General features: G+C 46.8%; 1 protein-coding gene across 1 annotated transcript in view; it reads left to right on the top strand.

Moving 5' to 3' along the window:
• GRID1 (glutamate ionotropic receptor delta type subunit 1) overlaps positions 1-23,977 on the top strand; it is a 760,849-nt gene that overhangs the window by 440,021 nt on the left and 296,851 nt on the right. The window contains exon 5 of the mRNA XM_081074063.1: positions 15,334-15,387. Within this exon, the coding sequence (XP_080930189.1) occupies positions 15,334-15,387 (54 nt within the window). The remainder of the gene's footprint in view (positions 1-15,333; positions 15,388-23,977) is intronic.

The raw sequence follows: 23,977 nt of genomic DNA, 5'->3' as shown, positions 1-23,977 counted from the left end.
ATTTGTCAATAGAGGGCTTTTAATATGGCTTGATTTTTAAACTATGATTTAGTGTAGAATAATAGGTTTGTAAACCATGGTTTATGATTGTCCATTGTGCTTTGAAATTACTCTGTTTATTCTTCGTTTAAAAAAATTGATTGTTCTTATTCATCATATTGGTCTTGCCAGGGTTTAATATTCAGATGTTAAAAATAAATATTATTTTTCCTATTGCTTGTAAAAAGTTTGAAAACAGAGTTAATAAGAAATAAAAGGAACTTATTCAAATAATATTGGGCAATGCCCAGAGGTGGGCAGAAGCCTGGAGAGCCACGGCTGGAGAATGGATAATGGGGACATGGTCGAAGTTACCCCTCGGCACAGTCTGGATAAGTCGCCATCATTGGACTCACCATACTGCCTTTGTCACTGGGATTGACTTTAAATTAGATCTTCGGCTCACTCTCTCAAGATTCAGGGGAATCCGTTGTGCTAAGCCTGGGTCCTGGGCCGGCTCGTGCCTGCTGGAGAGAGGGACCTCTCCCAAGCCACACACAATGGATATCGCCACAAATCAAGAATTGTCTGCTATCCGGTGGCCAAAATCTTAAAACTGTCTCTTACTCTCATGTGGACACCCTTTCCCTCTCTTCCAAACCAGTGGGAACCTGCCCATAGAATTTTAGAATATATTGAGACCAAGCAGCGTCAGTCTTGTCTATCTCTCAGACTTTTCAGGTGAAGATAATGAAAGCTAGAGAAGTTAAATGAGATAGAGGAAAAGCAGGGACTAGGACTCAGGTCTCTTTCACATACAGCATCGTGGCTGATCAACATGGGTCTGGCTTTGTAAAATTCCTCCCTTTAATAAATCTGAAGTGAAGAGGATAATGTTGCTGGGCAGGAAGAGGTTCCAAAGTGGTCTGAAGAGTTTGGATGGAGTGGTGGGAAGATTCCAACACATGGGGTTTATAAGGATAATGTGAAGTCTGCCAGTTAGGCTTACAACCCTCTGAATCAGTACAGGTTATAGAGGGAAGGTGTGTGTGTGTGTGTGTGTGTGTGTGTGTGTGTGTGTGTGTGTGTGCAACTCATAATTTTAAAAATATGTCCTGGGGCATTGAAGGTGAGGCAGCTGGGTGTATGCTGTGCTGTCCCTGGGAATATGGTGGCCTGCCTGCACCAGTATAAGCAGCAGTGGTCCAAAGGTAGGGACGAAGAAGTTCCTGTCCTCCTGCCTCTGCCACTCGACTGCCAGCCATCCCAGGTCACTGGTCCGGCAGCCGAAGCCACTAGCATGTGTCTGTAGATTAAGCCGCCATTTCTGGTTCTAACACTGGAAGACGGGGACTCTAGGCTAACTTGATACTGAGTAATTTGCTGTGTCCCGTGCACCTTCACTTTCTGCCTGAGGTAAACCCTTGCCTTATCCCCATTTATTCCCAGGATTACTCCTCTCTCCCAGACTTTTAAGACTTTCCCCTTGAGCTTCTTGCTGCATAGGAGGTTACAGTTGAATTCATCTTCTCCCTCATTTAACCAGATTCACCTTCTGTCTTTATGTAATTGCATCCAGCAATCATGTCAGATTCCTTTATCTCACTCAGTTTGCACTGATGACCACATCCAGTCAATGTTTCCCTTCTAAACATTTCAAACTCCATCCCTTCCCCTGTAGCCTAGTGATCTCCCTCTTTTCTGGCCCTCAGCACTCTTTTCTGGACCATTGTAACTGCTTTCTAGCTGATTCTCTAAACTTCTCATGCATGTGAAATTCTCCTCCAGGTGGCCGGTCTGGCCTATGCGTATGTGAAATCCGGACCTTACCATACATTTCCCACCTGAACTCCCTCTCCTGGGACCCCAAGGCCTGCAGCACCATTCACCCCACCTTGTTCTGCTGTAAACATAGAGTCCTGGGAAATACCAACGTGTCCCTTAAACAGAGAAACTTAATATTCTGTGGAGATAAGTTTAGTAAACACTGGGTTCAGCTAAGTTGGATGGTTTTCTATGATATGAGAACTTTTCTATTAGTGTGCTGTATGATTCTTTAAGGTAGGGATATAAATGCATCATATCTCAAACTTTCTGATCACAGAATTATTTCCCAGGAAGACTTTTAGCGTCTCCTGTATGAGTTTGCTAGAAATGCCGTAACAAAGTATCACAGACTGAGTAACTTAAATGCCGGAAATTTATTGTCTCATAGTTCTGGAGGCTAGGTGTTCAAGATCAAGATGTCAGTGGGGTTGGTTGTTTTTGGAGGCCTTTCTCCTTGGCTTGTAGATTGTGGTATCTCAGTGTATCCTCACATGGCCTTTTCTCTGTGAACATACATTCCTGGTGTTTCTCACTCTTGGAACGGCAGTCACATTGGATTAAGCCTACCCTAATGGCAACCTTATCTCCAAATACAGTCACATTGTGAGGTACTGGGGATTGGGACTTTGACATAAATTTGGAGGGGCCACAATTCACACTATCACATTCCAAAGACATTTCTGTTAATGTCCTTTGTGATTCTTCAGGTTGGGGATATAAATGTAGTATATCCCAGGCTTTCTGAGCATAGAGTATTTTTAACAGGAGAACTTTTAGCAACTCCTGACCTCTTCTATTCTACAGAACACAATCTAGGAGCTCCCAACTCCCAGGGTAAAAGCCAGGCTCCACTGCTGTGCGTACGGCCTTGCTCTGTGGACCTGGTGGTGTTCCAGGTCATGACGCGCACCTCCTGCTCCGATCCTCCCACCCCTGATTTTGAGCCACAGCATCGCCAATCGTGGGGATGCTTCAAGTATACATTTAACTGCAGACAATAGGTACTTGGGCCAGGCAGTGCCACGTCTGCCTCTTCCACACCAATGTGCACAGTAAAGCTTGACACAGTGAGAGAACCTGCTGGAAAGCATGTGTGCGTTGTCTCAAGGGCTTCTCCACATTTCCAGATCCCACCACATACTTCCCCTCTTAACTTGCAAGGCGGGAAGAGGTTCCAGAACTGTCTGGTCTGATTGGCAGTGATCTGACAGGACAGGACAGAGAGCAAGGCATTCGAAGGCTAAGCAAGCGGGTGATGATGTGTCAATATACTCAGGGAAGAAAACGAAGTTCTAATGAGGGCCGTAGAGAAACACTGATTAATAAAGATTAGAGGAACTCACACAGGGTTCTTTACGCAAGTTATATTTTCTGTGAGATACTTTATCTATGAGCTAAGAGATCTTCATGGCTAATTTTGATTATAATTGATTTTTGCCTCATCTAATAACTTTAGAACCAAATCCTTATTCACAAGATGTGACTCAACCTTCTTTTCCTGACTGAATGTCCTTTCTCACCTCCAGGTTTATACATCCTGTCTCCTTAGACTGGAAAACCTTACTGTCCCACTACTAGGCATCCACAACCTGGGGACTTCTACTCTCCGGAAAGGAATTGGTACCTCGTTCCTGATTTGCTGAACACATCACTATCAGTGCACTTTTCCCCTTTATCCACTAGAATTCTCTCTCCGTATGACCCAAGACTGCCTTACCTCCATGTCCAGTTTTGTGCATAGCACCTGGCACTTACTAGGAGCCTGGGACATGCTTGTTAAGTGGGTGGGTGGGTCCTGCTATTGTCTCCATCCCACCTGCCCATGGATATTCCTCAGGAAGACCGCTGCTACTTTGGCTTTTTAATCTCATTAGTCTCCGAAGTGGATGAGTCAGAGAAGCCTGTCATTCCCCCTTGAGCCTCCCTCATGCCTTGCTCTTTCTCTAGGTGTTGCACATTCCTTAGGAGGCCTATGGAGCTGGATCCCTTTCTAGCCCTAAGACTCTTTCTTTGTTCCAGTGGTCGTTTCCCTGGGTCCTGTACTGCCAGCCTGGCACTAATCAGAACTTGGCCCTTTCCCTGGGCCATAGACGACACAGTACTAGAGACAAAAGCATCAAGAAGCATCAAATCTCTGTTGAAGGGCCACCAGGGGAGGGGCTGAAACCCTCACGAGTCTTCTTGTCCTGGGGATCTTGTGGGACAGATGGCTACTCTGGACCCGTTGACAGCCTGTCTCATACTGTCAGTATTTGTCTGTATTTGTGGCTTCTCCAACCTGGGCAGAGATGATGCTATTTCTGCCTGTGACCCCAAAGAGCTGGCCATTTAGTGATGTACGAGTTGGAGAGCTTCAGTTTCTTCTAGTAAAAGGGAATCATAGCGGTCACCATGTGGGATGGTTGCCACAATTAGTGACAGTGGAGACTGAGATTTATGTTTTGGAGTAAGTGCCTCAGAGGCCATGTGGAAAGTCTGGTCATGGAAGCAAGAAAGACCAGTGTGGATCCGAGGCAGGATTTCGCGGGAGATGCTGCGATGCCTCTGTGCTGGGCATTTTGTGTTTGTGAATTCGTGGATGTTCCTTCCTTTTTATTTGTGCCCCATTTCCCCCTCACAGTGTAGGAAGTGGAGTTATTTGGTGTGTGTGCATGTGTGTGTGCGTGTGTGCATGTGCATGTGTGTGCACGCACGTGTGTGCATGCCCATATGTTTAGGAGTGTTTGGAGAGTTTAAGGTTTAAAATGCCCTGGGGCTCAAGTAGGATTGCCTGCTTCCCTCATGCCTGTCACCAAGATCATCACATGAAAGCCGTGGAATGCCTCAGACCTACAGCTGTAAGTCCACTTATAAGACATTGTCGGTGGTGAGTTGTCTCACTGCTTTTGCCACTCCAGGTACTGACCCTGGAAATCCTGGATTCACAGTTTTCTCTCCAGCAATACTGTCCTATGGGCAGGACCTTTCCAGGCCTTTGTGCCGGCAGTGGGAGTGGAGCGTGTGCAGATGGGCCACACTGCTGAGGATAAAGCATATTTATTTGGCTTCTGCTTCCTCCCCTCCCAGAAGCTAAGTGCAGAGTGGCTTTGCTGTTGGGTCCAGAGGGATTTGGGCAAGAACTAGGCTGCTGGCTATGCTCAGGTCTGGGCCCCGACTGCACAGAGGCTTTGTACTTGGGGAGAAGCTGTAAGGGAATTTATAGTATGGATTCTGAAGAAAATAGATTCTTCCTCCCTCTTCTCTTTGCACTGAGTTTGCGGCATCCTTTCCTCCTTCCTTCCCAAGACCTCAGAGCCCCAGCCATGACCTCGGTGGGTCATTTCAGTGGGGCCAGAGTCCCAAGCTGAGTGCCAAGGTGAGCGGCTATGTATGCCCCTGGCTCCCCCAGCACAGGGCACCTCCCAGCTTTCCCATGTCACAAATAAGGGACTCCTTTCCGGACAATTTCTGAGCCAGGGAACTCCAGCAATTGTCTCCAAAACTGAAAAGAAGATATTTTTCTTTCTAAACCATTCTCCAAAAAGTCAGGCTCATAAAAAAGAATACAAATTATACCCAGAAGCCCTTATCAGCTTCGTAAAGAATTGCTACTTTCAATTTTATTGCCTTAAAAAGAATTCAAACGCTCCCATTTTTAAGAAACAATTTAGGTTGAAGAAAGGAATTAGATCCATGTGGAAAAGCGGCTTGCCCGATTTTGATGATTTGAAGGGGTCGAGATATTCACCTTGAATGTTGACTCTTTAATTGAGCAGCCCAGACAATGTAGTTGTTCTATCAGTGGGTCTGGGTCTCTGGGGCTGACAGCCACACGTTGGGGCAGGCGTGGAGCCTTACGTGACTCAGCAGTGCTGGGAGGGACTTTTCTGCCCCAAACTGTGCAGCACCTGAGGCCGTAGGTCCTCTGAGCTAGTCTTTGGATGCAGCCAGTGCCTTCTCAAGTTCTAGTATAAATGTGCAAATACCCGTGGGGGAGAAGAAAGCATTTCTAATCAGACTGCTTTGTTTGTATCTGAAAGTCGCTTGAAGTTGGAGCTGAACAGCAGAATGTATGAGAAATGGCTCAGTGCAGCCACCTGCCACCCAGGAGCTGCGTCCCCTGCCCTATGGAGGATTCATTGTTAGATTGTTCACAGCCCACTGCAGAGGCTGGCGACTGACCTTCCTAAACCAGAGCAGGGCGTAAATAAGCTAAGAGGTGATTTGTTCTATTGTACATCTCGGTCCTCAAAAGGGATGGTGTGGTAGCCTCCCTGTGTCCGAGGGCTGGGAATGCCTTTCTCCTTGAGACAAGATGGTATAGAGAAGCTGGCTCCCATGGCTTCCCGTAGGGACGTAGACTGGGTGTGTGCGAGTGAGAACAAGGAGGGCCTTATTTGGCTTTTGTGCTGTCCAGGTGGCAGGGGAATTATGGATCATAATTCCACTACGGTTAAAACCCAAGTATCCATCAGCTGGTACCATTGGCACTGCCTGGCTTCACTTCTCTGAGTTGATTTCATTAAACAGATCGTGCCTGTGAGCAAACTCCATTTCATTTTTCTGCTGATATTAACGTTTCTTCATAAATTGTCCACATGTAGCATATTCTCAGTTTTTATTACAGTAAATTGTACTTTCTGCACAGCCCTGGAACCTGTCTCTATTTCATCTGAAGGATCCACAAATGATCTGTAATGAATCTTCCTCTCCAGAGGCTGCGAGCTGGCACTTCTGCCCTCCGCACAAAGTGAGAAGGCAGTTTGGAAGAGCTGTTTACCTCAGGTAAACAGTTAGGACTAAGGCCAGGGGCTTCTACTCACTGACTAGAAATTGTTCACATCTAGCAGAGTTTTACATATATTTAATCAATTATGCTTTCCTTTTTCAATAGCAATGTCATTGTTTTTCTGAAAAACAAAATTAAATGATGAACACTCTCTCCAGTGTTCCCCTAATATATTCTTAAATGGCTTTGATTGACCAAACTGGTCCTGAACTTACTACGTTGTTAAGCAGGATATACGGGCACTTGTATCAGGAGGTTTAGCACTCAGTACAAATGAAGAAACAATTATACCTCCGTAGAAAACCTCTAAAATTTGATCGTGTTTCCATCAATTTCCAAAGGTCACAATATCTTGCACTTATCCATCTTTCAAGTTCACTTTGTTTCCTTCTCAGGTTCTCTAGGAAAAGAGTGCAATTTTCAAACACAGACAGTACTTACTTTGCATGGCACAGTGTTAACCAAAAATGAAGTAGAAGGTGAGGACCCAGGTCCCGTATGCTAGGGTTTCTGTTACTATGCTACTGTGCAAAGCAAGACTGCCTGCATGTCGATGTCCCTTTTCACTGTGTGGGGCTTCCTAGTTATGGTCCTGGCCTTCCTCAGACTGAGCATGAGGGAAATATGCAGGAGTGTGAATCCACCCATTCATTCATTCCATAGACGTCTTTCGAAGTTCGCTGTCGGGCAAGGGGCTGTGTGGTAACTAGACCAGGCCTTAGCTCTGGAGGAGCTCACCTCTTAGTGAGGGACTGGAGGCTGCTCTCCGTATACAGAAATCCTTTGGCAATCAGCGGACCACCTGACCTAGGAGTTCTGGGGGTTGGGGGTGGCAGGAATCTCCAGAATCCAGGACTCAACTGTGTAGAGAAGCCCTGGGACTCCCCAGGTCCACTGTCCAGGCCTCACCGTTGCTTGCATTGCCTTCTAGCCCGGCTCATGCTTTGCATTAAACATCTACCCAAAATGCGAGTGTAAGTGTGTCTTCTCTCAGCCCCAAGCTGGCCCGAAGCACTAGAAAGTACATTGCCGGTTGCACTGACTTGCTGGGAGACTTTGGGCAGATTTCCCATCTGTGGGCTCTGATCAGTGGTTGTTGTGTGGACTCAGTGAGGTGTCATGTGCGGACGGCTTAGCTCGGGGTCCCGGTGGAGGAGGCACCATTCAGGGCGAGTGAATGCACCTAGCCCGAAATAGCCCTCACCTCCAGCCTCTTCCAGCCAGCTCCTGCCCTATGCAGACTCAGCTCTCCCTCAGCAAAAGAGCCTTCTTTGCATCCCCCAGAGATGTGTTTGGAAGATACACAGGGTTCATTCTGCCACACCTTTGCCAGATGGCCTTGTGTAGCTGGGGGTAACTGCCTTGTCTCCACTATCTTCAAGCTCCCACCCCCCACCCCACAGATACATGTGTTCAGGTGGTTGTGTTTCCTGCTTCCCCCAAAGGCGAGGGCCCTTGGCTTCAAGAACGTTCCAGCAGAGTGATGAGTGAGTTGGGAACAGATAACTCACACTTGGTCAACAAGGGTCTGGGAGAAGAAACTGGAAAAGAGACCCACATAGTGTTCGAGATTCCCCAGTGGCATCTAGGAGTATGATGGCTTCAGAATAGGAGCCACAAACTTGAGGAGAACATTAAGGCAGTTTTCTGGTGAAAGCAAGTCCCCTTCAGTTTCTGGACACAAGGCTGGGGTAAAGAGAAGAAGCTGGGCTGGGATCTCGGGTTCTTTTCCTGAGAAAACAGGTCCTGGGAAGCCCGGCGTGACTCGAGATAGTTCAGTGGCACCCACGGTTTCCTCGTGGTTGTTGCATAGCTTCTGAGACCTGGCCGCATGGTGACTACTTTGCTGATTTCCTTGTAAATGAACTCTGTCACCCCAATAAATTTTAACTAAAAAAAAAAATCACCATTGTCTTGCAGTCAGCTACTCCCCTTCCTTGCAAATGGGGGAGGAGGAGCGTGCACCCCCTCATGCTTTGGAGGGCTGGTGTAGCACAGAATTGTTCCTGAATAGCCCTTGTTGCCCAGGCAGCAGTGGGGCTTTAACTTCGCTCCACATCTGTCCTTGGGAAAAACGCCAGGCCCTGGACTCCACCAGGGTGGGGAGGGGACATTCTGAAGTATTAGTGTTGGGGTTTCAAAAAGATGCTAATTCTCGACCAGCTTTCATTATCTCAAGCTCCCAGTATTGAGGGGAGGGTGCCTAGACAAGTGGCCAACAATTAACACATACATAAGTAATCGGTGGCATTTGCAGTTTGTAAAATAAATTCTCAGCAATGTGGCTGGAAGGCTTCCATGTGGAAGTTTCTTCCACTCTGTTTAGTATTCCTTTAGGCCAAGATAAAGTGAAACAGATCCTACTTAAGAAATACAAGCGGAATAATGGTCTCAGGCTTATGAGAATAAGCTAACCTGGAAAAGGAAGGCACTGCTGCTCATAGTGGTGTTTTCTTAGTTATGAGAAAAACGATCATTTTGCTCCCATTGCCAGGAACTTGTCCAGTTGCACTGACAGTTGTTCCTGCGTTTTGGGGGTCAGCATGACTGAAGGAAAAGCACCCAGGCTTTGGAGACGGATGGACCTGAGTTCAAATCCAGTGTCTGCCAAGTGTTAGCTGAGGGACCTGTGCACAATACAAATCTAGATCTAGGTCTCAGTTTCCTGTCTATGAAGTGCTGCCTGCTGGTTAGGGCTTTGAGAGGTGAGTGGGGTATGTGGGTTGTGGAGGAGATGCTGTATTACAGTGTCTGGCTGGGGGCTTGATGAAAGCAGGCCCCCATCGCCTTTGGCAATGGCTTGCACTTGGTCCTGGTGAAAGGTGGAGAACACAGAGGACAGGGACCAGGCTGGAGATGTTTCCTCCAATCCCTCAGAACCCCTGTCTTCTCTGCCTCCCTCTAGGTGTTTTGCTATTAGAATTGATTTTCATCTCTGTGTGGTCAAGGGGACATTGTCAGCGCCCACAGCCCTGTCCAGGTGAGCTGGCCCGTGTATATATACATTGTTCCTGTCAGCACGAGGGGCTGCTTTCTGTGCAGAGTGTTTGGGAGCCAGGAGTTGGGGCTTGGTCTGTACCCCTATGGAAACTGTGGTGGCATCAGGGTGACTGGGTGGCCAGGACGGGATCCAAATATCCCCTGGCCCCCAGCGGGCCTACAGAATGACATGTTGGAGTCCTGTGTCACTTATACCCCAGCTGTTGATGCCACTGGACATGGGAAAAGGCCCCCTGCGGTTCAGACAGGGTTGCTGTTCACAGACAAGGGAACATATTCCCTTCCCCAGGTGTGGGAAGGACAGCTGCCTTCTGCTTCCTTTAATTGGGGTTGTCAGGACAGGTGTAGCCATCCAGCTCTGCCTCTGAACACGATGTCTCGCCCCGCTGGCTGCCCATGTCCACCCTCACAGCCCTTTTCATGGGCTACCTGCCACCTAAAGCATCTTGGGTCTCCTTTTATATTCTAAAGGGGCTGAGACAGGAGTCAGCATGATCCTTTGGAAGTTCCTACCTCCTCGGCTCTTCTAAAGTTCTGTGTTTGCCAGTCCATTGACGGACTACAGGAGCCAGGTAGATGGTCTCTGATGGCTTGGCAAGGGCTTGTGGGACTCATAGCAACTGAACTGGACAGCCTTGCTGTGCCCCAGTGTTGCGCCCCTGCAGCGATCCCTCAGGGTCACGGAGACCTAGTTCCACAGCCTCTGTGTGGAGCTCCTGCAGTCGCTCAGGCCTCCTCTGCCTACAGCATTGTTTTGAAGTTTGCCCCACATTCATGGTGCCCAGCTCCAGGGGAGAAGTCCAGTTGCAGGGAACTGGCTTTTCTACGTGCTGAAGGTGAGTGACTGGGAGTGTCCCCTGAGCAGGAGGCCAGTCCCACTCCCTGCCCACCTCACCCATGGAACAAAGGGGCTGCTCTTTATTGTTTGGTTGGCTCAGTGCTTCTCTGCAGTTGCTGATGGTGCCGCAGTTGTAGACTCAGGTGTGGTGGAGATGAGGGGAGGCCTGGCGCTGTGCTGTTTTGAGAGTCTGTGGACTCACGGAGGAGGCAGTGCTCACCACACTGGCCATGAGTGTTTATTGCCAGTCTTCTCGCCTTTGTTGGCTCCATGATGGCATGGACGAGGCTCCTGGCACACACCTGTATCCAGCAGAGTTAGGCCAGCTGCGGCCTGCCCAGCCTGGTGTGTGGCCGGCCCAGTCTGTTGAATGAAGGAAGGCATGCATGACAGATGACGCAAAGGAGACCATAGAATGCCAACCAGGCAGGCGACATCAGTGGAAGGAATGGGGAGGAACCTTCGTGATAACTGTTCTTCTAGACTGAGCTTCTTTCTGGCCTGGAAGCTTCATGTGTAATTTCATTTAATTCTTACAGTAATCCCTCGAGGGTGGGAGGTGTTGGTCTCAGGTTGGGTTCCCAGAGCAGACTTTGAGGTGAGAATTTGTGTGACAATGATTTATTAAGAAGTGTTCCAGGGGAATTAAAGGAAGACAGCAGGGGAATGGGAACGTGGAATAGCGAAGTGAAAGAAGCCAGGGAGGGTGTGAGGTCAAGTGAAGCAGTTTTGGCTCATTCTACAGAGGGATTCTGGAAACGGATGAGCTCACACATGGAGCAGTCCCCATCAGGGAACAGGACAGCTGGGATTTGTGTATGTGACACCCTCAGTGCTTGGGAAGGGGTGTAAATTCCCAGGTGATTGCCAGGCAGGGTTCCGCAGCCTGCGCCAGGGGTATCTGCCATTGGGAGTGAGTGTGCACAGGAACAAGTGTGTCCAAAGGTCCTACTGGGATTTGCGGGGACATGGGCAGAGCTTCGACAGCATCATGGGTATCTGAACGCCTTTTAGGTGTGGAACTGCCGCTCCAAGAGGCGGAGTAGTTCACACTAGAGCACTCAGCTAAGTGATGGCCATACTGGGATTCGAACACGCTCGGCCTCCCTGTCTCCTCTTTACCTTGCTCACTCTGCGGTGAAAGGGAAGACTGGCCTCCACCTGCCTCATGGTTGGGGAGAAAGAAGGAAAAGACAGCACGTAGAAGGGGAATTAGTGGTGCTGTGAGCATTTAGGGCTCTTCCCACAGAGCTGGCAGCTCTCCACTGATTAGGAAGTGTGTGTGTGTGGGGGGCGTGTTCTTGCTAAATCTGTAGTAGTTTCTCCTCACCATCCATCTCAGCTTCTGTGTGAGTTGCACCCTCTGGAAAAGGCTGCAGCCAAGTGCTATTTATCTCTGTGTGGGGAAAAGAAGCTTAACAAATTAGCTGATGCTTAATTGGTGAGGGAAAGTAGGACAGGTAAGTTGGCCAGTTGTCCTGTGGGGTTTTCTGATCAATTCTCTGCATCAATAGTCTCTGTGCATGAGCCTGAGATCAGGTGTGAATTCTCCTTTGAGTAGACAAGGCTCCCACCTGCTCCCTGGGAAGCGCCCACAACTGAGTCAGGTCCTCTGTGCTGCTGGCTCCTGTGGGGACAGGTAGAGGCGCTCTCACCTGCATAGGTGTACCCACACCTTCAGGTTCACAGAACTACACATGCTGGAGCAGAACTCCAAGTCCTGGAGAATAAGAGTCAGGATCGGAGCTCTGAAACAACAGGATTGCAGGCACATCACCATTCCCAGTAAATTTAGGATTCCTAGGAGTGGTGCTCAGGGGTCCACATTTGAAAAAGCTCTCTAAGAGGTTCTTAGATTGTTGGGGAAGGTCATTGAGAAGATGTGACCAGTGATTTCACCCACAAGCTGGACCCGGGCAATTGGAGGCTTCCCCTTCCCTTGCTTTTGCTTAGGACATGTGCTCTGCTTGTTTCCCTGGTGGTAGAAGCTGCCCAAGGACACAGCCTTGCGACAGAAATGTGGTGTTGAGACTATTTGGACTGAACCCAGTTAAGGCCCCCTCTGTGCATAACTGAACCCAGTTAAGGCCTCTATATAAATTTGAAGATGCTGGCAGACAGGTGTGGAAAACTACTGTCTTGCAGCTGCCCAAGACAAGCAACATCCACTCTGCCAGACTTGAGAACCACTGCTTCAGGACGTCATTTCCTGATGCAGTCTTACCCATGGCAAACGGCCACGGTGAAACTTTAGTACCTGTTGGGGCACTGCTGTCCACCTTCCACTCAGGCACTTCCCATGGGCACTCCCTTCTCCCAAGGCAGCCTGTTCCAACTTGAATGACTTGGAAAGTCAGAAAGTTCTCTTTTACACTGAGTTGATCTCTGCCTCCCTGATAACTGGAGACCTTCGTCCTGAATCAGCTCTCTCAAAGGCTGCAGAGCAGTTCCAGTCTCTCTTGCACGTGGCAGTTCTTCATGTGTTTAAGGTATTTCAATACAGTTTAAAGGTATTTATACTGTTCTGTCCCCTAAGTATCCCTGGTCACTTTAACTGGCCATTGGTTTATACCTTTTTACTCCCTGATCGATTCCATTCTTCAGTGTCCTCCATCAAGCAGGGTGGCCAAGAAGTCAACTCCTCAAGGGGCAGAAGAGACCCGTAGCCTCCTTCATTTTCATGGCTCTTTACTCGGTGGCGTTGCCTTCGATTCTCGTCTCCTCATTTGCCCTTCTGGCCCTGGAAACCAAGTGTAGGACTTGGAGTGCAGCCTTGTTAAACCCCATCTCTTTAGCTCCAGTTCAGTGTTCTGGCTTTCTGAGACACTCTGACCTCCTCCCAACTCTGTGTCATGCTCGGATTTGATGAGTGTGTCATCGACGTCCTCTGTGAGCATGAAGGTGTTGGGAATGGAGACAAGCCGGAGCCCAGCCATGTGCTGCAGACGGTTCTCAGGGCCCGTGCGTCCACGTCTCCCTCCCCCACCCCCTTTCTCAGGCCTCTGGGCTTCTGCAGATCCTCATGAAAGTCTGCGTGTTGGAGAGAGGCTCTGGGTTGGGTGGCGTGACTCCACCCAATGGTGCTCTCCCTTCTCCTCCCCTTCTGAACGTCTCAAGTCCTCTCAGCTTCCGTGCAGAGGTCCTGCTTTATTGAGCTGTAGAATGGGGTGGAAAGTGTCTTCAGGATATGGTGCCATGAGGTACCCAGACCAGGGCAGACTCCTGTCCCCACTTGTCTTCACAGAGGCTGGCATCCTCTTATTCATAGGCTGCAGAAGGAGTCTGTGTCCTCTACCCTGACATTGCCCAGGAAGGGGCCCTGTACCAACCCTTGGTGTTCTATAGCGCGAGGTCTGTAATGAAGCGGGATGACTAGAGCTGGCCTGGGCACTCCCCCTGCCTCTGTTTCCACATGCTCGTTGTGTTGATCAGCAAACCTGTCTGTTGTTTGCGTAAGTGAGGTTCTAGCGGAACCCTGTGTGATAACAGTGCAATGACCTGGGTCCCACATATGGCTGGGTCACTGGCGGAGGCGTGTGTTAAGAAGAATGAGTCAGCTCTCCATGTACTAATGAGAAAAGCTATTCTCGATACATAAACAAGTCACAAATGACAGTTATATCCTGATACATGTTTCATGATCCCATTTTAATTAAAAAAATCTGTCTGATATGTGTACATAGATATGTGCCTGCAGATGTGACTAAATATTTTTGGATGGGGACATCTCAAATGATCTCTAGGGGATGAGTTAGGAGGGATAATGGGACATTTATACTTTAGCACATTTTTTTTTTTTTTAACGGGGCAGGGTTGTGGAATGATAGTGAACATTTTTATTTTCCTGTATTTTTTCAAATAAAAATAATGAAAATTACTTTATAAAAATACAAATACAAAAACAAAAACAAAGAAGACTACAACCTGATAACTTTCTGCCAGGTTCCTAGGTGGTTGGCACAATGCTTGACGCTCAGCATGTGCTTGGCACACACCAAATGCAAATATTTTAACAGAACATGCTTGGAAACTATCAGTTCCTTCTACTTCTTTCAACCTGTTGGCTTTCCAATTAAAGGAGAAAAAAGAACACTCATAAAAACATAAGAAATAGTATAAGTAACTGGGTCCTATCTGCTTTACCCTCCAATACTTTATTCATATATTCAACAACATTTATTGAACTATACTAACCACCTACTATGTGTTGGTTATAGTATAAGGTTCTGGGACACAACTGTGAGCAAAAGAGATGTGGCTCCTGACTTCGTGGAGACCCCTTCCAATGTGGTAGAGGAGATAGACAGCAAGAAATAAATAAACAGACAACTATTCAAGCACAGAAATGGCAAGTGCTATAAAGAAATAGAGCAAAGCACTATAAGAGAGGATAACAGGGGTGGGGTCACTGCCCAGGAGCTAGAAAGAGCCAGTTTTTTGAGTCCTAAATAACCAAAGGCAGCTCAGAGTTTCAGCTGTGAGCTGCTGTCTTCAGCATGGCTGGACAGCCACCGCAAACCCCTCATTCCAGATTTCTGATCCTTGTGCCTCCGTTCACCTCTGCAGTGATGAAACTCATCCCCTAAAGGCCCCTCCAGAAAGGAGTTTGCAGGCAATGTCTGGGAAGGGAGGGCTGTCCAGGCCTGCGTCCCTGTGATGCCACAGGAACCAGAGTTTATACCCTTGGTTGGGGCTGATGCCTGAGAGCTCTGAACAGCAGGAATCAGATGTCTGTGTTCAAATGACTTGTCTTGTAGCTAAGGCAGCCAGAGCTGGCCCCAGGGGGATGGCATGTTTTGTGAGGAAACATTCGCCAAGAACAATGTTTATCAAACCCCATCTCAACAATCATCCTGTGAGTCTGCCAGCTTCTGGCTTGCTTCTGTTCATGTTCATGTTTGTTTTCTTTTTCTCTCTGCAGGCGGTGGAGACCAACCTGGCTTCCAAGGACAGCCACTGGGTCTTTGTGAATGAGGTAAGAGCCCAGAGTGGTGAGGCGGTGGCTGGCATTGAGCCCCTTGCCCCTTAGGAAAGTTTGGAGTAATCCTTTGAGGTCTAATTCTAACAAGGGGTGCTGGAGTGAATTCCAGGGCTCCACTGTGCCAAGACAGGAGGTCAGAGAGTGGGATTTGAGCTGCCAAGATGCTCGCCTGGAGCAGGTGGGAACCAGAGACAGAATCTAGACCTGAGCCCACATGGAAGTCCAAAGTCAAAAAGGAGGTGTATCAGGCATTTGAGTTGCAGGGTAAGGGAAGGCAGCCAGTCAGGCAGGATTGAGGGCTGGAGAGATTAGGGTGAGTTAGGAAATGGGGTGCAGAGGACGTGGGGCAAAAGAATGAGGAGGGGACACGGGCTGCGTTTCATGCAGGAGGTTGAAGGTGTGTGTGTTATGTGACTGTTTGAGGGTGTGTGCATAAGAGTATGTGTGTGTTTTTGTGAATATGCATCTGTATGAGCATGTATGTATGTGAGAATGATGTGCATGAGTGTGTATGGATATGTGTGTGTGCAAAAGTATGTGTGTGAGTGTGTGCGTCTGCGTGTGTGTGCACATGTGAGTGTAAAGGTGTGGGAGTGTGTGTGTGTGTTCACACGCCCCTGGTGGGGGTGGGATCATAGCAACCACTTACAGTGGTCGAGTGGGAAGCCTCTCCTGTTGAGTGGCCATCCCACTGGTTTGGCCTTAGGCGGAGGGGGAATGCCAAGTTTCCACTGTGGCCTGGTCAGCTCTTCACTGATTACACCATGGCCTGCGCCATGTTACGGGCATCGCATGGGAGTGGCCTGTGACCACATACCCTAGCTCGCCTGAAGAATCCTCTCTGCCCACACGTCGATTCAGGAAGCACTGACCAGGGCAGCCCGTGTGACCCCAGCAGGCTATTAACAGAGCTGACTCGAGAAGGTGTTTCCGAGTGCATGCTTTCATCAGGGCTGTGGCCTCAGCTTCTCCTAAATTAACCAATCAATTTCTAATGGCCTCACGTTAGAAGATGCAAGGTTTATTATGTCGGTAATTTATTCTTTTATGATGTGCATTTCTTTATTAGCTCAGTGCTAATATGGCTGAAATAATTTTGGGTGGCTTATTTTAATACTTTTGCAGGTAGAATCAGTACTACTTGCATGGCTCACTTTTCATAGTTTTCCTCCACAAATTCATATCTTATCTCAACGTCCACATGGGCCACTTGGAGACATGCACAGTAACTGTCATTTACCTCGGGTTGTGGATGGTCGTGCTGGGAATTAGCAGAAGGGACATGACACCCTCGTCCCTATGCTTCAGCGCCTGCATGAGTCCTCCTTGGTCCTTGGGAAGATTCGCCAGCTTCTCTACAGGTTCTTCAAAGTCCAGTTTCCTTTTGTTCTAGAGAAGGGATCATTCCATGTCTGCTGCTGGCTGTATTTTTGTGGTGTCTCCTCCAAATTGGAGAGCCGGCGTTTCTCTGTTGTCAGTCTTCCAAAGTGCTCTGTTTTTGTTTCCAACCTGTTTCCTTTTCTCTCCCCTACATATCAATTCACCGCTAGAGCCCTCTGTCTATCCTTCTTGACCCCCTGTTCAGGGCTGGGATTTACTTCAGAATGCTGCCCTAGAGCATTGCTGGGGCGCTGGAACCCAGGATTTACTTCATGTCCCAGGAGGGGTCAGGTGAGGGCCCCTCTGTCAGAGCCGTATGGAGCAGCCTCACCGAGAGCATGGCCGTGCCCCACTCAGCTCGGTATCGCATCCTGGACCAGCAGGAACTTCCCTGGCTGCGAGTGTCCTCCTCCAGAACAGACCTCCCTCTTCCTGGGTTTCCTTTTCTATGGGGAGTGAAGGGGTAACAGCCACCATTGCTTGATCATCATTATATGCCAGACACTTGTCAGAGCATTTTACATCTGTGACCATTCTTAGTCCTTATCAACAAGCCTGTTCACAATTATTATCATCGCCATTTTATAACTAGGAAAAGGGAGGCTCAAGAGGTTAAATCGTGTGTTCAAGGTCATAGAGCTGTTAAATGGTGCATTCGGTATTCTTTATGAAGACCGTCTGGCTCCAAAGCCCGTTGCAGCCAATGACTCCATCATGCACGTGTCCCTGGCAAAGATCCTTAACTGGTGGTCAGGATCTGATTCAGTAAGGCCAGTCAGAAGTGTTCAGGTTGGGACACTCACGGATGTTCTGGAAGTCTGCAACGTAAAGGTACGGTCTCTTGTAAAGCTTTGACCCATGGACCCCAGTGACCCCACCGTGGCCTCTGGTTAATGACAGAAGTGTTCTCTAAATTGTATGTAGACTTACCCTTAGGAGCCAGCTATATTCAGAATGATTGTTTCCTGTTACAGCATGACACCACTGAAGACAAAACTGCTGTTACGCTTATGAAAGTAGTTTTCTGTTTACTATATGTGATGGCTAGGATAAAATAAGGTGGGTAAATGTCAGGGGCAGGCATTTGGCGGCTCCAACATGGTCTCCAGGATACAGCGGCTACAGTGGGGCCCCACCTTCCCGCTGTCAGATGAATTCAGGTCTGTGCTTCTTCCCCCCATGTCCTTCCCCAAGGAGACCTGCAGTGTGGTCCCCAGGTCAACCCCTGCTTTCTTCCCTCTGCACAGGCTCTTTCCTCCAGCTTCCCCCTCTGTATTTGACTTGCCTAATGTATTTTCCAGGATTCATGATAAACACTCAAGGGCACACATTTTTGTTTGCTTTCTTTATGCAGTGTCTCCTCCTCAGCAATGAATATTGGTGTTGTATATGATAGGCCTGTTTTGTTTGGAGAAGGGTAGTTGGTGGTAGAGACAGTCTGTGAGCCTCACTGACAGTTTCTATAGGTCTCTGGACTCCATTGTGGGGACACTGGCAAGCAGATGTGCTTTCGGGTATAAACTATATTTTCATTGATGGATTATGTTACGTGTTAGCTTGGAGGAGTCTGAGAGATTTGAAAGAACTTGTGGGAAGCAAAATGAACCATGAGTGAAGGTGACCACTAGACCATGAGTCTTTAGAGGACATGGCCAGAATCCAGCTTATCACTGAATCCCCAATGCCACCGAATCTACAATAGCAAAGAGTATATTCTTACAAAGGTTTGGCTGAAGGCAAGTCAGTGTACACAGGGTAGAGTGAGTTGCTTTGATGAATTCTTCCCACTTGGCCTTCCAGAGAAGACAAAGGAAGCAATTAAGACCCGAGTCTCAGGGATGAAAGGGATCACTCTGGGTCATTCATCAGAATCTGCTAGTTCGGGACCAATCAGGTTTGACTTGATGAGCTACGTGGCTTCTGGAATCTTTTTATCGGCTGGACGGGAGTGCTGCCTCTCCACGTGGGTTGCCTTCAGCAGATCCCAGGTGAGCCAGTCATCTATCTGGCCCAGCGACTCACAGGTGTGCTCAGGGCTGGCTGGAATCTGGACGCAGAGGAGAATGCCCTCCCATGAGGCTCTGCATCTAGACAGGAAGCATACATCTCATAGCATGGCCTCTTGGGAACTGTCTGGGAGGAAATTCTTTTATGGAATATGTATATAACTTTTGGAATATATATATATTCATATATATATATATCAATAACTTCCATCTTCTTCTAGAACCAATCATTTTGCAGATATGAGATGCTCTATTTGTTGCTGGACAGTTCGCATTGTTAGTCTAGTTCTTCCTGACATGAAACCAAAGCACACTGTGATTGAAATGGTTTGGATGCTGAACAAGCAATGCAGAAGCATGTGCATAACCCACATGCTTCGATTTTCTCAGCAAGTGAAGCTCTGAGCTGTGATCTGTGGCTCAACAGGGGACCAGGGGAAGGTATGTTCTAAGGAGGGAGGTAGCTCAGGTGGAGGTCCCTGTCACTCCTGCCTGGTTTCTAGCATACACAGATGGCTCCACATCCCATGTCCATTGCAGACCCTGCCCCTGATCTCCAGACCCAGAGATCTAGAGGCCTTCTTGACTCAGCTGCTTGGAGGTCTTATGACCACTGCCAGCTCAGTGCATCTCATTCTGAACCCATCATCCTACCCTTAACCTGGTCCTCACTCAGTGCTCCAATCTCAGGGCCAGTCCTCTGGTCACATCCTCAGCCAATGGAGAAAAGCCAACATCGTGCATCTGCCTTGAGCCCACTCACAATGACCCCAACCATGCCTGTGCTTGTTTATTTACTTCTCACCCTTCTGCCCACTACTTCATGGCTCATCCCTGTAAGATGGGTCAGTTGCTGTTTCCTATATTTAGTTTCTTCTCCTGCCTCTGGGCCTTTTCCAGGATTTCCCCTTATGTCTGGCATGCCTTTCCTGCATCTCTGATTATCAAGGACCTACCTTTCCTGCAGGGGTCTGCTAGACATCGCCTCTGCCCAAAGGTCTTCCTGGATTTCCCCATTAGAGATATTCATTCTCCTCGGCCCAGCTCTGCTTGTTGGAGACTGGAGTCACAGCCCGACTCCCTGAACAGCTTGTAAGGGAGGGCTGGACTTCCTTTGCACCAGGTGCCCAGAGTCCCCAGCATGAGGGGCTCAGACACGGAGGAGGTGCTGAGTGAAGCCTCTCACTACAGCGTCTGCCTGTTGCTGCCTCATCTTGATGCTGCTTGTGTGATAGCCTAAACGTGGAGGAAAAGGCATTTGTAACCATCTTGATCTTCATGGGCTGAGAAAGCTGCAATTCTGCTCCATGAGCCACACCTGTCAGCACCCCTTGCTCCCCAGCACCGCTTTTTCTGCAGCTGCATTACGAGTGCCAAGGGGTACAAGCGCTTCCTCTCAGGCACATGCGTGCTCCCTTCGGCCCTGGACCAGGCCATGTGCAGGTGGCAGAGCAGCCAGTGAGGAGGGCTGGGGAAGCACCGGCAGCCTTTCTCCAGCAGTCTCCAAATTGCTGGGGGGACACATGTTCTGCTAATTCACAGGTGCTTTGTAGAGAAAGGATTCTGTGATCAAAGAGGGTAGAGAACTTAAGCAGCAAGCAATAAGTGCCTCCTGCAGGCGTCTTCGGTCTCTCATGCATGCCGTGCTTCCCAAAGATCAGGCAGTCGCGCTGTCTGTCACATGCATTGTTTCCAACATACTCCTGTGCCTTTCCTCGTGACATGTGCTCACCTCTGTGCTGGAATAGGTTGTTGGCAGGGGGTGGGGTGTCAGGGCCCAGAGGGTAGAGTTCAGTTTCCTCCAGGTGATACACGAGGCTGTTCACGAGCTGACTTCAGAGGCCTCTCTATCTCAGTTCTTGCCATCTCTTGCCATCTAGAGCTGCTCTGACTGTATCCTAAGAGGTCTCCACCCCCCAAGTGCATCCATGTTGCAACCTCTTTAGATGCCTCTGCCCAGAATGCTCTTCTGTTATTGCCTCTCAGGTGCCAGCCTCCAACTTACCACTTTCACTGCTTTGCCACCAACGAATACTCCTTGAGAATCTTCCAGGTGCAGACCTTGACCTGCCCCAGACGGGACTTCTGTCAACAGCCAGAGAAGGTCACTCCAGACTTTCACATCTTCCCTACCCCCAACATATACTGTGGTAAAACAAATGACAGTGAGATTAGTCTACACACGTATAATGTGAAGACAGAAATACGAATGCACTAATTGAAGAAAACAAGAAAAAGACCATGCTATGAATGCTGAATCAAATAGCTTTCAGAAATCTCTACTTGGGACTCAGAGAAAGAGAGGAAGGGAAAAGATTTATTTTTTTTTCTTCGTTTCATTTTGAAAATTCCAATTCTATTTGGATATTAAGTCCCTGTACCATTTACCGCCTGCAAGTTTAGTTTAGTAACACTCAAAAACAATTATGTTTCTTCCAATCTATTCATTTATTTCTCCCCCAGCTGTACTGGGGTGTCCTCGAGGACAGGCATTATATCTTACCCACCTCTGTAGCCCCAGCTGAGAATCCAAAACAAAGAATAGGAGTTGCCAGTTATCAGACATTAGATGGAGCCAGGCACTTGTTTTGAGCTTCACTTTTTTATTTTTATTTTTTACTTAAAAAAAATCAACATCTCTATTGAAGTTTAATTCACATACAATAAATGCACGTATTTAAGTGTACAATTTACATTTGGCACATGTCTACCCATGAAGCCGTAACCACGGTGAAGGTGGTGAATGTATCTATCACCCCAAAAGTGTCCTTGTGTCCCTTTGTAATCTCACACCACTGCCCAAGTCTTCCCCACTCCCTTGGCAATCTGTTTCTGGCACTGCAGATTATATTTTCTAGAGTTTTATACAAATGGAATCATACAGTATGTACTCTTTTTTCTATTTTGCTATGGCTCTTTCCCTCCAGATAATTATTTTAAGATTCATGCATATTGCAATGTATAGCGAAGTTCTTTCCTTTTTATTGATAAGGAATATTCAAATGTATGGATACAGCACAATTTGATTATCCATTTACCATTGGTGGGTATTTGGGTTGTTCTAGATTTTTGGTGATTCCAAGATTTTTGGTGAACCTCCATGTACAAGTCTTTGTATGGACATACGCTTTCATTTTTCTTGGGTACGTATCTACAGGTTGAATTGTTGGGTCATATGGTAGATGTATGTTTAACTTTTTAAGAAACTTATAAATTCTATGAGAATTTCAGTTGCTCTATGTCTTCTTCAGTACTTGGTTTCATCCGGGTTTTTGGTATTAGCCATTGTAGTAGTGTGTAACGGTACCTCAATATGATTACAATTTTCATTTTCCTAATAACCAATGATACTGAGCATCCTTTCATGTGTTTATTTGCCATTTATACCTATAGAATCCTTAGGGGGAAGCTGAGATCATTGATTTGAGACGTTCATTTTTCTTTAGTGCTATAATCTTCCCCTTAGGTGATTTAATGGCATCCCCCAAATTTTGATATGTTGTGTTTTCATTGTTATTCAGTTCAAAATACTTTCTATATTACCTTTGATTTCTTCTTTGAGCCATAGGTTGTTTAGGTGTGTGTTATTTAGTTCCCCAATATTTGTTGTGTACATTCCGGGACTCTTTCTCTTACTGATTTTTAATTTAAGTTCCATTGTGGTTAGAGAACATAGTTTCTATTACTTAAATCCTTTAAACTTTACTGAGATTTATTTAACAGTCCAGTATGTTGTCTTTCTTGATAAATGTTTTATGTGCATTTGAAAAGAGTGTATAATCTGTTGTTGTTGTTGTGTGGAATGCTCTGTAAATGTCAATTAGGTCAATTTAGTTGATAGTGTTATGTCTTCTGTATCCTTGGTGATTGTTTTTGTCTATTTGTTCTATCAGTTATTGAAGGACAGGTATCAAAATATTCAACTTTAATTGTGAGTTTGCCTGTTTTTCCTTGTAGTTGTATCAGTCTTGCTTAATGTATTTTGAAGCTTTGTTATAAGAAGCATAAATGTTTAGGATTTTTATGTCCTGTAGATTAACTGATCTGTTATCTTTATGAAACAATTATCTGTCTCTTTCTGCTCTGAAATGTTCTCTGCTTTGAAATATATTTTATCTGATATTACTGTAGCTATTACAGATTTGTTTTGACTAGTGTTAGTATAATATTTCTTTTTCCACTCTTACTTTTAACTGACTTGTTTCTTTATGTTTAAAGTAATGTATGTTTCTGGAAGGACTTTTGTACTTAGATCTAGCTAGTTCATCCATTCTAACACTCTGCCTTTTAATTGAATTGCTTAGATAATTTAGATTTAATGCGAGTATTGATACTGTTAGTAGAGGGTGGAGTCCAGGAAGCCAAGTGAAGAAACCATTTCAAACAGGAGGGAGAGATCATTGGTGTCACATGCTGCTGTCATGAGTATGTGGGTGTATGTCATGAGTAGTGGGTGAATGTTGAGAGACGGTTGGAGGACCAAGTCCCCAGGTACTTTAACTTGTATTATCCCATTTTGCAGGTAAAGAAACAGGGACTCAGACAGATGGATTGACTTTTCAATGTCACTTAATCAGTAAGTGGCAGAGTCAGGATTTGAACTTAGCTGTGAGTGACTCCAAATTTAATAAATATGTACCCTACGCCACATTGCCCCTCTCTTACTGTACCCCTCCCACTCAACACTAACTAACTGCTAAATACATGACTGAATCTCAGTAATACTTGAAATTTTTCATTATTTGGAAGTGGCCATAAAGTTCTTGTTGTAGAAGGTCATTTAAAAACTTTCGTTTTTTTATTATTAGATTTCTTCTCTTTATGCTATTTTACCTTATTTTTTAAATCTCCTGTGGAAGAGGTGAAAGAACCTGAAAAAGCTAATACTTGTAACATGAGTAGTATCTGAAAGGAACAAACCATATTTACTAGAAATATACTTCAATTTGTTAATCAGATTACATCTATGTTCCTTTCTCAACCCAAAAGGAATCTATGAGATTTTGCATTTATGGTTATAGGTATATGAGGAAATTGTTTTTATATAATATTACTCTTCATCCCTTTTCAAAGCCCCCGGGGGAGGGTACTTCTTGCTGCATAGATGGTGGTTTGGGGAGCAGTAACTGTGGATGTAATGATGTACCATTTTTTTAGGCCAGTCTTTGGGAACATCCCATGGATATGATTTGGCTCCT

The sequence above is a fragment of the Rhinolophus hipposideros genome (genome assembly GCF_964194185.1).
Source record: "Rhinolophus hipposideros genome assembly, chromosome: 15".
Lineage (NCBI taxonomy): Eukaryota > Metazoa > Chordata > Mammalia > Chiroptera > Rhinolophidae > Rhinolophus > Rhinolophus hipposideros.
Note: the sequence above shows the minus strand (reverse complement) of the source record. Positions and strands in the feature narration are given on the sequence as shown.